Source organism: Rhamphochromis longiceps, linkage group LG17 (genome assembly GCF_057381845.1).
Source record: "Rhamphochromis longiceps isolate RC_006_pf linkage group LG17, R_longiceps_female_GT1.1, whole genome shotgun sequence".
Classification (NCBI taxonomy): domain Eukaryota; kingdom Metazoa; phylum Chordata; class Actinopteri; order Cichliformes; family Cichlidae; genus Rhamphochromis; species Rhamphochromis longiceps.
In genome coordinates, this window is record NC_140573.1 from 2,956,474 (window position 1) to 2,972,704 (window position 16,231).

General features: G+C 39.7%; 1 protein-coding gene across 1 annotated transcript; it reads right to left on the minus strand.

Annotated features, from left to right (window-relative positions):
- Positions 1 to 439: 439 nt before the first annotated feature.
- sult4a1 (sulfotransferase family 4A, member 1) lies at positions 440 to 16,196 on the minus strand. The gene is made up of 7 exons (XM_085385721.1): positions 15,906 to 16,196; positions 11,489 to 11,619; positions 9,105 to 9,185; positions 8,503 to 8,629; positions 8,294 to 8,388; positions 7,099 to 7,237; positions 440 to 2,082 (listed from the first exon to the last, which is right to left on the minus strand). Exons 1-7 carry the CDS (start codon positions 16,072 to 16,074, stop codon positions 1,970 to 1,972), a joined length of 855 nt encoding a protein of 284 aa, XP_085241847.1. The 5' UTR covers positions 16,075 to 16,196; the 3' UTR covers positions 440 to 1,969.
- Between the last annotated feature and the right edge of the window lie 35 nt (positions 16,197 to 16,231).

The following is a 16,231-nucleotide window of genomic DNA, read 5'->3' on the forward strand; positions in this document are numbered from 1 at the left end:
GGCCTGACCCAGACCAAAGACAAGATGCTGAGGTGGAATAATGTTTTTTGGTGTGTGTTGTACTGTATAGTACATGAATAAAAATGTGCCACTGTACATACATTGGTTGCGTCTTTTGTGTTTATCATGTGAAAAGGTTTTTGAAGGGGAGAACCATAAGCAACCTAATTGTTTTGGAACTATTGTTTTGAATTAATTGTACCAGTGTGCAAAACTCTGTTGTAGTGTGTGTGTTTTTGAGGGCTTGTGTTTGATGTCTGAGGGCAAAGTTTGGTTTTTCAGCAAGAGTGAATAGTTTTGAGTGTAGAGCTTCATTTTGACCTGGAAATAGGATGTTTGGGAAATTGAGTGAGATGTTATGGATTTGTGTTTACTGTTGTGAGAATATGAGGCATAGTTTCAAGAAATGTGTTTTAGCAATCGAGAAAAACTGTAGTGGAATAAAGATGTCTTTCACAGAAAAGCTGACATTGTTCTATAAATTAAGGCTTGTATTCCCAGTGATGCAGAAAGCAAACGATTTATTTGTTTTGAATCGTGTTGAAATCATCGATATGCTTTCCCCTGACTCGGCCTCAGTCCACCCTCAGTTTCAAATCTGGGAGCAGATTTAGAAAACATTACAATGCTTTATATAAGAAAGCAAGGTAGCAGCTGCTGGCAGTGAGACGAGAACAACACTGGACTTTATTTATTTACAGAGCTCTTATTGGCAAACTTCATGGGAATATTGGATGTGTCTTCTTGCTTATATTTCAACTTCACACTATACTTGGTACCAAGACTGTTTAGTCCTTTAAATTTATCACAATAATACCAATGTAGGAAATTGCTGCAATAAATCGATTATGGATATTTGCATCATACTTGCTTCTTTCTGATGCAATATTATTTTTGTTTTATTCAGTTTCTATCTGTTATGATTTTATACATAATTCAAGAGGTTTCTTTATATTATTTTTATGTAATGAGTCAAAGTAAATGTTTTTCATGTGTGTCATAACCAGGGGGTCCTTGTAAAAGAGAGCCTGCTCTCAAAGCCTTCCCTGTTTAAATAAAGGTATTTTATATAGACCACAAATAAAAGATCTGGCAGACTGCGTGGTAAATGTGTTTACAGTAAAAACTGGTCAAAACATTTTGTGTAATCTCAAAGTTGTGGCTCATAGCGACAACCCGATGAAGACGTTTTTAGCATTGCAGCTCATCGTTTTGGTTTTTTCTAACCCATTTCCAGAAATACGCTGCTGCTGCGCCTATCGACTGTCCTCACACAGTCTTACCTACAAGTTGATGGCGAGCACTATTCGTCTACCTGATATTTTTCATCGTTATTTTAGCGGAGACCAAAACAGAGCTTATGTTTGTCAAATGGCCACAGCGATAAATGACTGTGGCTCCTGAATATTCTGGACTTATGGTAAACATACAACTCTTTGACAACAGCTCGAGGTCGTGTCCATAATGCTGCCAAACAGTTGGTGGTTCAAAGTATCGTTTTTTTCCTTCAACTAGTGCCGACTCAACATCGTTAGTGTTGTCGTTAGCATGTTTGAGGACAGCTATAACAACTTTCCCCGTTCATTTCCAACGTTTTTCATCACAAATATCTGCATACAGGTTAAATTCCTGTTATGAATCCACCCACCAAGACTTCAGTTCAGTGGCTGACCCTAATCTAGTCGATATATACTATAAACACACACAGCAGTGGAGGTAGGGGCTGAGGGAGATTTGGTTTAACTATTGATTTAAAAAATTCGGTAATCTCCACAACAGTGTGACTTCTGATTTCTGCTGACATGGGATTGCATATGTGAAAAGTCTTTTAGTGAGAGCTCACTGTTAGGTTGAACTATTGAACTTCAGATTGACTGAGGGAAGATGTAGGAGTTTGGGTTTCGACAGGAAATGAGCTAGCATAGATAAGTGAGTCGGGAGGCGATACGGAGAGATGGTCAGGCGTTCCTCACAGGCAGAAGTCAAAGGTCAAGTCGGACTTCCCCATCTTCTGTCTGTATACCGCATCAAACTTTTCATTCATAGACACGGTGAAGATATCTTTCCACAGACCAACACGACCTGCAGGGAAATGGAGCGTAGTAAGGATTTTAATAAGCACCGTCTTTATTTGTGCTCAAAACACCAAAACTTATTGAGCGTATTTCTGCTGCAGACTGAATGCAACCTGGCACGGCAGTGACTCACCAGTTGCAGTGTGTATGTGACTGACTGTCAGCTCTCTAACCTATAGCAGATCAAACACCAGACTTCCTTAGACTAAAAGGAAAAAAAACAGATGGAAAAACATAGAACAAAAACAGATGACAGAAACTGTAAGTGAACATAAAAAACTAAATATACACATAAACCAAAATGATAACAAATAAGGAAACAAATGTAAAACACATGTACACTCATGTGAAAAACTATGCGCACCCTTACTGTTTCTGTAGGAATTAAGTAGCTTCAGAAAGCACAATTACAAAATGACAGATCAAGTATGGCTTGTTTGGAAAAAGCCTATTCTCTCTAAAATGAACTTGACCGCATTTGCAAAGCTTTCTCTGAAACAAAGGACAACAGATCTGGAACAACGTCCTTTGGACAGAAGAGACCAAGTGGAAATCCTTCAAGCATAGCAGTGGAGAGGTGATGAGTGGGTTTGTTTTGCAGCTACAGGACCTGGACTTGTTGCAGTCACCGTGTAGACTTCTGTATACCAAAGTACTCTAGAGTCAAATGTAAGGTCGACAGCTAGAGCGTGGCCAAAACTGGGTCATGCAACATGAAAATGATTGGAACAGAAAAGAGTCAAGGTCTTGCAATAGCCCAGTCAAAGTCCAGAGCTCAACTCGATTGTGGAAGTACCTTAAGATAGATATGCATAAACACAGTTCCTCCAACCTCAGTGAACTGAACAATGACATGAAGGAGTACGCCAGATTTCCTCAACTACTGAAGGGACTGGAGGTCACACAGAAAACAGGGGACACTTCAAGTTACTGCTGCTAAAATAGTTCTGATAGATAATAAATCATCATTTGACAGTTTTCTTTTTCATATGACTGTACATGGAACTCATGAAAGGTTCAATCAAAACAAACGCAGTCACATCCTGCACAACACTCCAGTGTTAAACTACAGTCTGCAGTGCAGAGTCAGACACACTGGTGCTATAATGTTTTCATCAGAATGCATTATGTAATAATCCAAAAATATTCAATCACATAGTCATGCAATATGAAATGTCATGCAGGTAACCTTGGCACAACTCATTTTTAATTTAACCAAAACTATTTAAATTAACGCCATAACTAATTTAACTATAACTTGGTTCTGTATTCGAACCATCGTCATTCCTACAGTTGAATCACATCATCTTGTTTTCTTCTGCGATCATTTTGATAAAGTTAAGCGTTAAATTCTTAGGTCCCAGTCACACAGACCCGGAGATCAGTTGGTGACAACATCGACCCGCTGATTAAAAAATGAGAATCTCCCTACCAGCTGCAATTTGTTACAGTTGCTGTGATTGATTGTCACAGAGCCTTGGTAGCTATCACCTATAACTGTCATAGGAGGCACTGACTGACCCACAAGCACACACTAACTAGCTGCTATGTGACCATGAAACTATGTAGTGTGTGAGGCAAACCAGAAACATCTATTGATGAAAGTTGTATAAATTTAAATGCCAGTATAAGCATTGTTAGCAGGCTCAGTGTGTGTTTCTCTTTGAAACCATATTCTTAATATTTGGTCATATTGAGAAAACACCAAACCTGTAAATTAACTATCTTAACATTGGCACGTTAATAAATCAAGCTCATAATCCTTCCAGTCAAAAGGTTTTTCACAAATTTATATATTTTTCACAGAACTTGTCTTTGCATTAATCAAACAATTTAACATTCACTCGTTTAAAACTCAGTATATAAATAATTAAACATAGTTAAACATAGTATTCACCTCTCAACTCATGCAGCATGTATGTTAACATTTACTGATCAGAGGTGTAGACCTGATGGAGCGATCAGCCCATTTTAAATAATAAATTCACAGTTAGCTTAATAACTTCAGTTGTCAGTTTAAGAGAGTTTCATACAGTAAAGTTAATAAAGATGAAGCGAGTGATCAGAGCTCTCATTGTGATAACAAGGGTCACATTTAACAACAATTTTCTTATGACATCAAAAACCTGCTTTCAGGGTTTGTCCAAAGAAGTACAGAGTCAGCTATGTGTTTGTGAACAGCATTTCCAAAGCTGCACCCATAGAAGTGTAAAGTTCTTCTTGACAGTAGGTCTTCACATAGCAAGGGGCAGGTGTTAGACACAGAGTTTAGGAGTCGTTTGGTACCGGGCCGCGAGAGTTGAGGCTCAGGTGGAGTGCAGGGTTTATCCTAAACTGTGTCTAACACCTGCCCCTTGCTATGTGAAGACCTACTGTCAAGTCCCGAGTCATATGTGTTATAAATCAGCGGTCCCCAACCCCCGGGCCTCGGACCGGTATCGGTCCGTGAGTTGTTTGGTACCGGGCCGCGAGAGTTGAGGCTCAGGTGTGAAATGTATAGTTTTCAGGGTTTTTATCGGTTTTCAGCGTTATTTTGTTATCGTTTTTATCGTTAACTCGGTTTTCCTGGGTCTTTTCACGTGTGTTATCAATAAATCTTCTTTTTTTCGGTACCGGTACTGGTTTTATTTTGTTGTATTTTTCCGTGACACCTTAAAGGCCGGTCCGTGAAAATATTGTCGGGCATAAACCGGTCCGTGGCGCAAAAAAGTTTGGAGACTGCTGATATAAATCATTGACTACATGAGTTAAAGTAGTATTGTGCACCAAGAGCTCTGAGTGACTGAATTACTAAGAAGCTAACGTTAAGTAGCCTTGTGCTAACCTGCAGTGTAAAGTATTGACTATGACACTGCGTGATGATCTAAACTCCTGAAACAGAAAGGTGTTTCTCTTCATAAAGTCCTAATCTCATTGTAATGCCTCTGTCAGTGCACCCCAGGGTGGCTGTGGCTACAATGTAGCTGCCATCACCTGTGTGTGAATGGGTGGATGACTGGATATGTAAAGCGCTTTGAGGTCCTTAGGGACTAGTGAAGCGCTATATAAATACAGGCCATTTACCATTTACCATAGTTCACATAAGGAACAACTTAGACGTGGATGTATTTAGCTTGTATCAGATTATTAGTCCAGCTGTGAGATATTATTAGTATTAGGTAAATTTGCATGGGTAAGCCTTTGCTCTGTTTACTACAGGTCAGTGACCTGAGACTGGTCTGCATACACAAACTCTTGCAACATAACTATCGTCTCCAGGGACATTAATAACTAACCAACACAAATCAATGTAGTTATCTCCCCTTAAAAAATGTTGTCTATAAGCTCAGTGTACATTAAATAATTTATGGTGTGGTTGACTTTAGGAAATGTGTAATCTGCAATGCTACACATTTCCTTTGCAGCAGTCGAGAGTTATAGTTAGTGATTTAGTTGTTGTCTGAGTTTGTCTGCACTAGCTTGTATTGAATTTGACCCCAAATATGATTAGCTTCGATTATTTGCATCCTGACCTCTATCAGCTAATGGGAACAGCTAATCTCTTAATGGGAACAGAATGAAAAACAATGAAACTGCTATAAACAAAAAGGTTTGAATACACCTACATGGAGCATACAGAAATCGAACTACACAATATTGTAGTATCACCACAAGAGTTAACAAGGAGGTAAGCACTGTAAGAAACTAACAACTCTCAGCAAACAGCTCAGAGCAAAGGACCAAAAAGATCTGACCCAGCTGCTACTTTCTTTAGTAGCATTAAGTAGCATGAAAGGGCAGTGATTTTGAAAGAGAAGCTGCTATATAATTGACTTTTCACTGACGTGAGCAACGCATAAAATTCGATTCTCCTCCACTGCTTCGGGCATTTGGCAATCCTACCACGATGAGCTTACCCAATCTTCTACCAGAAACTGCATTTTTTGCACTTATTCATGGAAATATAAAGTGGGCAATGTCCTGTAAGATTTGTGTTTTCCTGGTACTCTTTCTTGTTTGCAGCATTTGTTTGAATTTGTTCTTCTGTGTTCATTCATTTTTCCAGTAATATTTTACTCTTCATACTACACACAGACATAATGTAAACAACGGGAGGCATTGCTTTAGGTTTAGATGCACAAACTCAGAGCAGCAGCACCAACAGTCTGATATTCCTGCACTCTATTCCTCTGCATACTCACAGCGATATCAGTGGGGGTGGAATGGACCCTTTGGTGGGTCACTTCTGGCCTACAGTCTGTGGACCCCTGTTCTAAGATGTTACACAGCCACCACTAGCGGTGACATATTACAGCTGCCTGCTCTGTGTTTGGATTTTGTAAACTAGCATGTCCTGTTTTTATATTGGTATTTATGTGTTACCCTTAGCCACACTTGGAAAATAGTTCAAAATAATACAAATAATAGATAAAAATATAACATCAGACACATTTGATTTTCTCCTGATTAATCAACTAACATATTGCATCATATCTATGCAGGTAATCACCATACATACAATTAAACTGCCTATTCAGAAGACTCAATGAACAACCTCCAGAGCTGTAAAATGAACATAGAAATCACAAAAACTGCAGTTCCCTTTACTTGCCGATAGATAAGATCCCCTCTTTATAAGAGCCTTACCTGAATTACATCCACCTGGATATTTGAGTTAGTGGCCTTGATTAATGAGTGTCTGTAGCTGGTTCTGATGGGCGTCTGCTAAGATGGGTGTCTTCACTGTGTTTGCATGATTTGACTAATTATGGCTTTCTGTGTGAAGATTGTGTTGCAGTTTTGGTGGGTGCATTCAATTGCTTTATTAGTCTGTAACTATATGTGGGGGGTTTTTGTTGCACCCATACAGTTTATGGAGACAACTTGTGAATATAGCTAACTAGTGTTAGCTCTTAAATTAGCACTGCTCCCTCTACTCAGAGTGTAGAGTCCTAAACCAATGGCTGATGTCTCAGTCGGTATGTGCATGTTTTATGCTGTCTGTGCCCAGAACAAAATAACTGAGCTTTCCTCTCCCACTCACCTCTGCACATGGACAGTGCCTCTGAGTTGCAGCACTGCTCAATGAGCTGGTTGCAGCTCTCCACCATGCCTTCCAGCTGAGCCTTGTCACAGGAGACACCCAGAAAACGTGCCAGTTGTTCCACTAATGTCCCCAGATCCTGAAGAGGAGAGGAAGAAAAATCTATGAAAGCAAATGTAACAAACAAACACAGAGAAAATGTTTTGTTGTTAAAATAACGCTAATGCGTGATTCTGCTTGTTTCCTCCTGGATTTGACACGCATTAATCCTCCCTCCCCCTCTTTCTGTTGCCCGTATACCCTCGGTGTGCTGAAGGTTGAGCCTCCATGCATCGTGAAAAGTTTTCATATTGTGACATCAGTGACATTGAACTCGTTCAGATTACTACTCCAGCTGGGTGCCTGATGAACGGTAGAAATGTATTTGGATACTTGGTACTTGCAGCTATCCTGTGTGTCTTCTAAGATTGGTCTGCCTGATCTTAGAGTCCTGACGTACTGTTTTATCAATCAGTAGCTGGTGCCTTGAACCTCTGATGTTATCTATGCCCTTATGCGTTGATACAGGCTGGTAAGTTTAACGCCCATAGAGCATAAAAAAGAGCATAAATGTCAAATAGATAACAAATTAATGTGAAATATCAAAAACATATTATATAAACACATTTCTATTAAAATAGATTTTTGGTTTAGTTGGAAATATTCAATGCTTCTTGATTTTTATCCTATTGAGTTCCTTAGTCAAACTATAGTTTAGTATACTAAGAGGGCAAAAACTACCCATATGGAAAAGATATATATAAATCTTATAAAGTTTGTATCTGTCTTGTGTGAAACTTGTATGAAAAGCATACAAGAGTGAAAACAGATATAAGATCCCTTGAAAAATTATATAATGAAACTTGTATGTTTTGGACACTTCCTAAAAACAATATATGAAAGTAATGAGAAAGTGGCCACTTTCATGAGTAAATCATGTAAGTTTTTACTATTTCTTTTCCATATGGGTATGTTCAAGGCCAGAATGCCTGCTCAGAAAATCCAGGCTCCATAGGAGCAATTTCCCCCTAATTTACTGCCTACGTTGCACACAAAATTCAGTAAAGTCATCTGTCAGGGGCAGACAGCTGGGTGTAAGTTTCCATGAACTAGCAATAAGATGCTAAAAGGGCCCACAAAACAGTTGTGATATTACCTTGTACATGTCTTCGTATTTCAAGAAAAGGACATTAGAATCCATACGGTGTTCCCAAAATTCCTGAACATGTTCAAACCAGGAACCATATCCCACTTTAAAGGAAAAGTATCAATCAGTGAGATACAGGGACTCGACAAAACAGGACAGGGCTTCTATGGAGTGGATTACATGAAATGTCCAAATCTTCTATTAATCTGTATACTCACGTTTATCATTCATGAAGCGCCGGCAGAATTCCTGGAAGGTTCCCCGGTAGCTCATGGTCCTGAGAGAGCGGTGAAACTGGTAGTAGGATACCACCAAATCCTTAGGGTTTCGAGCCATGTAGATCACCTGGAAGAGGGCAACAGTACTCGCTGTAAACAGGAAGTATAGATTTAACCCAGTATCACAGCAAGGCGTGTAACAGACACGCTGGTCCACCGTGGACAGAAGTTGGATTACCAGCAGTGGGAGATAATATATTTAAAGTCTGCATTGAGCAAAAGACGTGTGGCGTACATTTCAGGGTGCTCAAATGCCAGAAACGATAAAGCTAGGCAGCTAAAATGTATCTACATGTAAGAGTGTTAATAATGTCTGAACACTTTCCCGTGATTATTTTCATGTTGGCTTGAAATGGAATATCTCCATCTGATGTTTTACTGCAGCTCCTGCGTGCATGTACATGAGGCAAAGCGGTCTATTTGACTTTTTGTCGTGATACTAGGTTGATATATTACCTCTGTGTTTTAGTGAAATAAAAATGACTGCTGAATCTCCCTGTTTACTTGTTGATTTGATGAACTCAGCCTCTTAGAGAACTAACCTTAGCTTCTCCATTGTGCATGGCTGTAGGGAGGAATCGATAGGGAAGATGGCTTTTGATCAAACGAGGTGACGACAGCTCCTGTGAAAGACAAACACAGTGAATCTGCACTGAACTTTTCCCATCATGTGCAACTCTGGACATTTGTCCAAGAAATCTGCAGCTTTGACACGACTGAGGTGTTTGAGTTTTAGCCAGTAGAGTGTCTCATATAACATTTTACGACCCTGGAAGAGGTCCTACAAAAGTTCCCCCAATAAAAATCTTAATAACACCAGATGAGGTCATTGTTACTGGTGGTGAAACAAAAACAAACCAAAGAGCAGCCTGATAGACAATAACCTTACTGCAGCATTAGCATCAGTTTGATGGTGCTGGTCAAACATAGAGACCACTACCAGCATCTCCTTATGTTATAGATCTAAACAACACGTTCTCACTCCCGAGTAGAGCAGGGCGCTATGACCAAAAACATTCTTCAGTCTTCAGCTAATCCAAAATGCTGCAGCAAGAGTCCTGACAGGGACTAGAAAGAGAGAGCAGATTTCTCCTGTTTTGGCTTCCTGTTAAATCCAGAATTCAAAATCCTGCTCCTCACATATGAGGTCTTAAATAATCAGGCCCCATCTTATCTTAATGACCTTGTAGTACCATATCACCCTATTAGAGCACTTCGCTCTCGCTCTGCAGGCTTACTTGTTGTTCCTAGAGTATTTAAAAGTAGAATGGGAGGCAGAGCCTTCAGTTTTCAGGCCCCTCTTCTGTGGAACCAGCTTCCAGTTTGGATTCAGGAGACAGACACTATCTCTACTTTCAAGATTAGGCTTCAAACTTTCCTTTTTGCTAAAGCATATAGTTAGGGCTGGACCAGGTGACCCTGAATCCTCCCTTAGTTATGCTGCAATAGACGTAGGCTGCCGGGGGATTCCCATGATGCATTGAGTTTTTCCTTTCCAGTCACCTTTCTCACTCACTATGTGTTAACAGACCTCTCTGCATTGAATCATATCTGTTATTAACCTCTGTCTCTCTTCCACAGCATGTCTTTATCCTGTCTTCCTTCTCTCCCCCCAACCAATCACAGCAGATGGCCCCGCCCCTCCCTGAGCCTGGTTCTGCCGGAGGTTTCTTCCTGTTAAAAGGGAGTTTTTCCTTCCCACTGTTGCCAAAGTGCTTGATCATAGGGGTGATATGATTGTTGGGTTTTTCTCTGTATCTATGAAGCGCCTTGAGGCGACTTTTGTTGTGATTTGGCGCTATATAAATAAAATTGAATTGAATTGAATTGAATACTTTACAACACCGCTCCTCTAAAACAGCAATAAGGATCATTATTAGGCCATATGTAAATAACAAAATAACTTTAACTTAAAGCAAAATTGGGAAACGTAAAGTCCGAAACAACATCAGTCAAACAATGCTGTTTGGTCTGGGTCTAAACAGAGCACGTTGTGTGTGACGTCTTCTTTTGCGCATGCGGCTGCTTTGAGCGTTCACACTAGAGCGCGTTTGCTGTCACATTTTAATTGTAGTGTGAACAAGCAGACAAAAAAATCGGATTTGATCAAAACATTGGAATTGAGCATCAAGACCTGCAGTGTGAACAAATGACGAGATCGGAAAAATGAGGAAATGTGAGAACCATTTGGAATCCATCCACACATGTTCGTTCATTTTCCTCAAATCGCTTTGGAAAACACTATTTCACGTCATTACAGTGCTGGTTAAGGTTAGGGGTAAGGTTATGGTTAGAGCTGGAATACGTGGCTGGAACGTCTTTTACCGTGGGACCGTCATTCTACTGTATTTCACCCATAACCCGGCGCGTACCTTAAGAATGCCGAAGGTCGCCTTTCGCGTTCCTCAGGAACGCCGTGGGACGTGACAAATCGTCAGGATGTTACGCTTCAGGAGTGAGAACGGGCTGATCTAAATCAGCAGTTAGTTCGTTTTAATGTTGTCATAATGTAATCCACACAATTATTCATTCCTAAATCTATAGGAATAAACAGATATATGCCTGTGAGGAATCTATATCCAGGGGACAAGATTTTTAACTTTCAAGTTTCCATTTGTAGTCTCAGCTCAGTTAATGCAAATAAACAGTATATCTGGGAGGTAAAAGTGGGAAATGTAATATTCAAACTTTTGATGACTTTGCTTTTTATTAAATTTTCTAAATTATCTGCATTTATAAGCAAGACTTATGACAGTAAGTCTTGAACCAGTTACCCATTAACATGGCTACAGTGGAAGGCTAAGTTAGCAGGCTAGATTTTGCATTGTTTTACCAGATCGAATAATTTAATCTCACCTGCTGCCTCAGTTCTAAATTGGTTATGGTGCTGAGTGTCTGCTACTGTGATGTCAGTGACTCACTCTACCTGTATGATGTCCAGCCCAGGTTGTGGGTATTCTAAAACAGGCAGCTGTTCATCAATGTTCATAAGGCCAATCTCATCAGGGTCTGCTCCCTGACTCACTAGATACACAACTTCCTGAAGTAGACTGGTGCCTGCAATGACAGAAAAGACAATCAGGGGACAATGACAAAAGTCAAACTTCAGCATGAAACAGTGAAAGTTGCTGGATCCACAGCTGATGAGATTAATACAAACTAACCACTGAACTATTGTACTGCAGCACAGAACACCCAAACAGTCTTTGAGGCCTTAATTCGTCCATGGGAACTCAATGAGTCACATGTAAAAGTGTGTGCGTCACTAAAAGACATCTTGGAAGAAATTATTTACTGTTTCCACTTTTTCAGTCACCCTAATCAATTACATTGTAACCATTTAATCGCTAGTTACAAAACATTACCATTCTCACATTATTAATGTCTTATTTGTTGCCAGTCCAAAGATTTATGGGCAGTTTGGCTCACAGATGCAGATCACACCATGTGAAACTTGAAGGACGCCTCTCTGTTAAGCAATGGAAAAAGTCAGCATTTTAACACGATGCAATCAATTCATCCCAGCTTGTTTCTTAATAACTTAAAGGCTTGCCAGTGTTCTACATTACAGAGTGATATGAATAAGACTGACTACTCTCACTTAGAGAAAAATAAAGTGAAGTTAGCCACATACTGGCTTTGAAACCGAATAAATTGCATAAGAAAGTTTTTCAGTAAAAGCTTTCTCGTTCTAAAAGAACATTTTTATAACCCATTAGCAGCAGTTATGTAGTGTGTTTCACTCCTTAAAGGGTTCAGTTGTATTTGATAGATGAAAAAAATCATTTGCGGCTTACAACTAAAAGTTTAAAAAACCTCTAGGAGCCTGTTATACAAAGATTAACAGAGAACACTGTTCTCATAATAACTCTGAGATTCAAATGATGGATGATTTTTACACGTATTCAATTGCACAACAGTTTGGGGTCATTTTGAAAATCTCTTTTTTCTGTAAGTACAAAAGAATCACTTTTTTCATCTAATTTAGCAACAAAGAATGAAAATAATTTATCAAAAATCCTAGAGATTCTGCAAAAAAAATCATAAAGAACTCATTTTTATGGAAAGCATTAATTTGCCTGCACGGAGTGTATAAATCAGCCTAAGCAACCTAAGCTTGAATGCAGATCATGACACATTAAACAATATAAAATAATATAAACTGATTTTGTTAACTGAAACAGTAAGTCTTGGTGAAAGATGAAAACTGGAGCCCATCATGTGTCCGGATTGCACCAGCAGCAATGGCAATGAGTTCATTTTCAAACTGGATCCTCATTCAATATGATGTCATTCTGTCATGCTGTGATAACTGGTAACCAGGACGGGTTACCAGTTTATGTTTCTAGTACAATGTGTTTAAAGGTTGAGCATGTAAGCAGCCTAATTTTACAAGTGCTTAATGTTTCAGTCACATAGCTGCTGTGACTGAAACATTAGAAACTGCTTGGAGCAAATACTTCATGCTCACAGGCGCCTATCGGGCACCTTATTGTCTGTACCTGGGGTACCAGAAGCTTAAAACAAGAGTCAAAAGCAGAATAAACTGTTTGTCATTGCCAGAGAAGATTTGACAAGCTTTTCATAGGTGCAACTCACGTACTCAACTTTGCATTTTCCTTGCAAATGTTGCACGATTTTGAGGGAAATAAACAGGCTCTCCAATGATATAAGATTTACTGCCAAGAAGCATTGTGCTGAGTTTGTGTTATATTATGTTTGATATTATATCTGTTTCTTTTTTCTGGATGCATTTTTGTTAAATTTTGATCCAGATCAGTAGCAGGTTTTTAATTTAAATACATCACAATGCATATTTCATACCTCCTTCCTAGTAAAGAATTAAAGTCCTTATCTTTATTTCAAATTCTTCACTTGATTATAAGTGAACATATGTATGGTTAGCATATGGATATTATGTTTGGAAATTTCACTCATCATATGTTTAATATGAGACTTTGATACTGGATTCCCATAAAGCTGATGGAAATGCTAGAGACAGATTAAATAAAGAAAGAGTGTAGCACAAACTGACATAGAGTTTCTAAATGGATGGAGCATAAAGCTGCAGGATACTCAGGAGCACATTGCAGACTCTCCCAGCTCACCTCTTTCAAACTCTGCTGTTTTCCAGTCTTTCTAACTCCTTTGACCATGTGTTTAGAATTTTTGCCTAAAGTTACCTAACGCATGTTTTAAGGAAAATGAACAGTCATGGCTTAAAGACAGCTGTGGTTTAAAAAGGGGAAACAAAATCCCTGATAAAAGTTCAATATGTTTGTGGAGCCAGACCTCCTGATTCCACTAACTTCAAGGATGTGCAAGTATACAGTATGACATATGAAACAGACCTAAGTAATATCATATCGCTCACGCCCTCCCTTTGGTTTATGGAGTGCTGCTAATCCTATTGGCTAAGATGATCACATGTAAGCCAATGGCATCATAGCTCTGCAGCATCCCAGCCATGTGGCCTGACATGTGCTTTCTTTCTCCTATGCACCAAAAGACTACAGATATATAAAGCTTGTTTAAGCTTAAAAACAAAGATTGCTTGGATGCACAAAGTTGTAACTGGTTAAAATGAATATTTGCAGAATATTGCAGAGAACCTCAGGAGACCAGCTGCGTGCCAAGGACACCAAGTTCTGCTCAAACATGCACTGTTTTGGTGTACAAATGTGACGGATCATTCCTGATCCTGCTGTGATAAACTTATGAAAGGGATCATTCTTTGCATCTGTGACTGCTGTTCCCAATAATTTTAGCTCTGGTGACCTTATCAAATGTCACTGGCTCTAATCCAGGGGAAAAATCACTACTTTGAAATCACACCAGTGTTCTCTGGAGATTTCTGAGTCTGTGCTTCAGTTCTAAGTGAGTGTGTTGGGTTGTTGGGTGTATTTGTAACTTCTGAGTCATTATCACTGTATAATAGGCACTAACAAATAAACTAATTTAATGATGCTGTGCTGAATTTGTAGAGTTCTTCTGAAGTGTTCCTGTGACTGTTTTGTTTTGTTTTTTTTAAGAAATGTGTGCAATACCAGTGTTTCTTGTCTTGACAGCACACTGGATCAAAAAATGTTTGACATTGAACAAAATAGTGCAGTGGCAAGATCTGAGAAGACATGTGCTCCTCTCAAGTGCCTCTGTGGCTTACAGCTATCTGTAATGCTCTTCTATGCATGCATCTATCCAGATGTACACTGTAGGTGCGTATAGGGTGGTTAAAGAGGCAAAACTAAATGAAAACCACCCCTTTTAATATGTCATTGGTCTAGAGTACCGTTAATCATACATTATTACATTGTTCTATTTTATAATGGACTATATTATTACAGCTAAAGCTAATTATCTTTATGTAAGTAAGTCTTATGGACAACAACATTAAAATGTGATGTTTCACACACACTTTAATGAAGCTGTAATAAAGCAACAGTTATGATCCCAAAGTATATAGTATAGTATAGTATAGTATAGTATATAGTGTATAGTAGTATAACTATATTTTGCTTATAAAACCTTTTTAATAATAAGTAAAATTCGATTTTTCCTCAAAGGTTCTGCTTCATTGGCAAATGCTTTTATGATCAGATATTCTGATTCCTTTGGGCCCCGTCAACCACCCTGTGCCAAAAACTTTCAAAACATCCCCGATGGTCGCCACCCCGTCCTTTGGGTTGCTTTCCTCTGCTGTGCTACATAGAAATGCAACTAAACTCTGAATATTCAAACTCCTTCTGGCCTTCTGCAAGCACTGCTCCAGCTGCCCACCACCTGTCACATGACCGGACCCACCCAGCGCACAGCAGGGCACGACGCATGCAGCAGCGCTGCGCAAAGACACTCTGGGGATAGATGTAAACACCAACTTCTAGAAGTGCTCATGCGAGTGAGGTGGATGATGAAGGCCACAGTAGTTGTGGAGGCTGCACTGATGTGTTTCAGCCAGCCATTAATCGATCTAATCAGTCTGACTCATTTATTTGCTGATATTTGATTATGAAGTACGGGCTGCTGATGCTACGTGTACATGCTTGATAGAGGCCTATAAAAAGTAGTTCTACTGCACAAGCATCATAAACAGATATCGTCATCCACCCACTGCAATAAAGTGAACGGATTTGCAACTCTCACGATACCGTGATACCTGCGTGCTACGCAAAATGAACCCTGTGACTGATACTAGATACGGGCTACCTGTGCATTCGTGTTTTATTCGTGTTGTTAAACTTTGATAATAACAAGAGAGGCCTGCAGAAACTGCTGCAGTAGCGAGCAGCAAGAAATGCGAAGGCACGAAGACACTCGTGCACAGGGTGGTGTGGTGGCTCCTTTACCTGACTTTGGGTACGTCACAATCCATATGTCGCTACTTCTAAGGGAGAAGTTGGCGATTTCCTCCATCTTTCCCCTGCAGAAGGGCGGCAGCCGCACTCCATCAAACTCGAAGTATTTGCTCTCAAACTCAATCGGCGTGCTCGGCGTATCTGCCTCGCTCTCGGCCATCGTCGAAACGAGCCGCCAGTGCAGGAAAAAGAAAACGCGCACACCCACGTGAACAGCTTTGTGTACGTGTGGTTTGATGTATTTAAAGGTAAGAAGATGATGACCGTGATGAGGTTGCTTGAAACAGCGCTGCTTTGCGTCGGGATGCTGTGGCTCG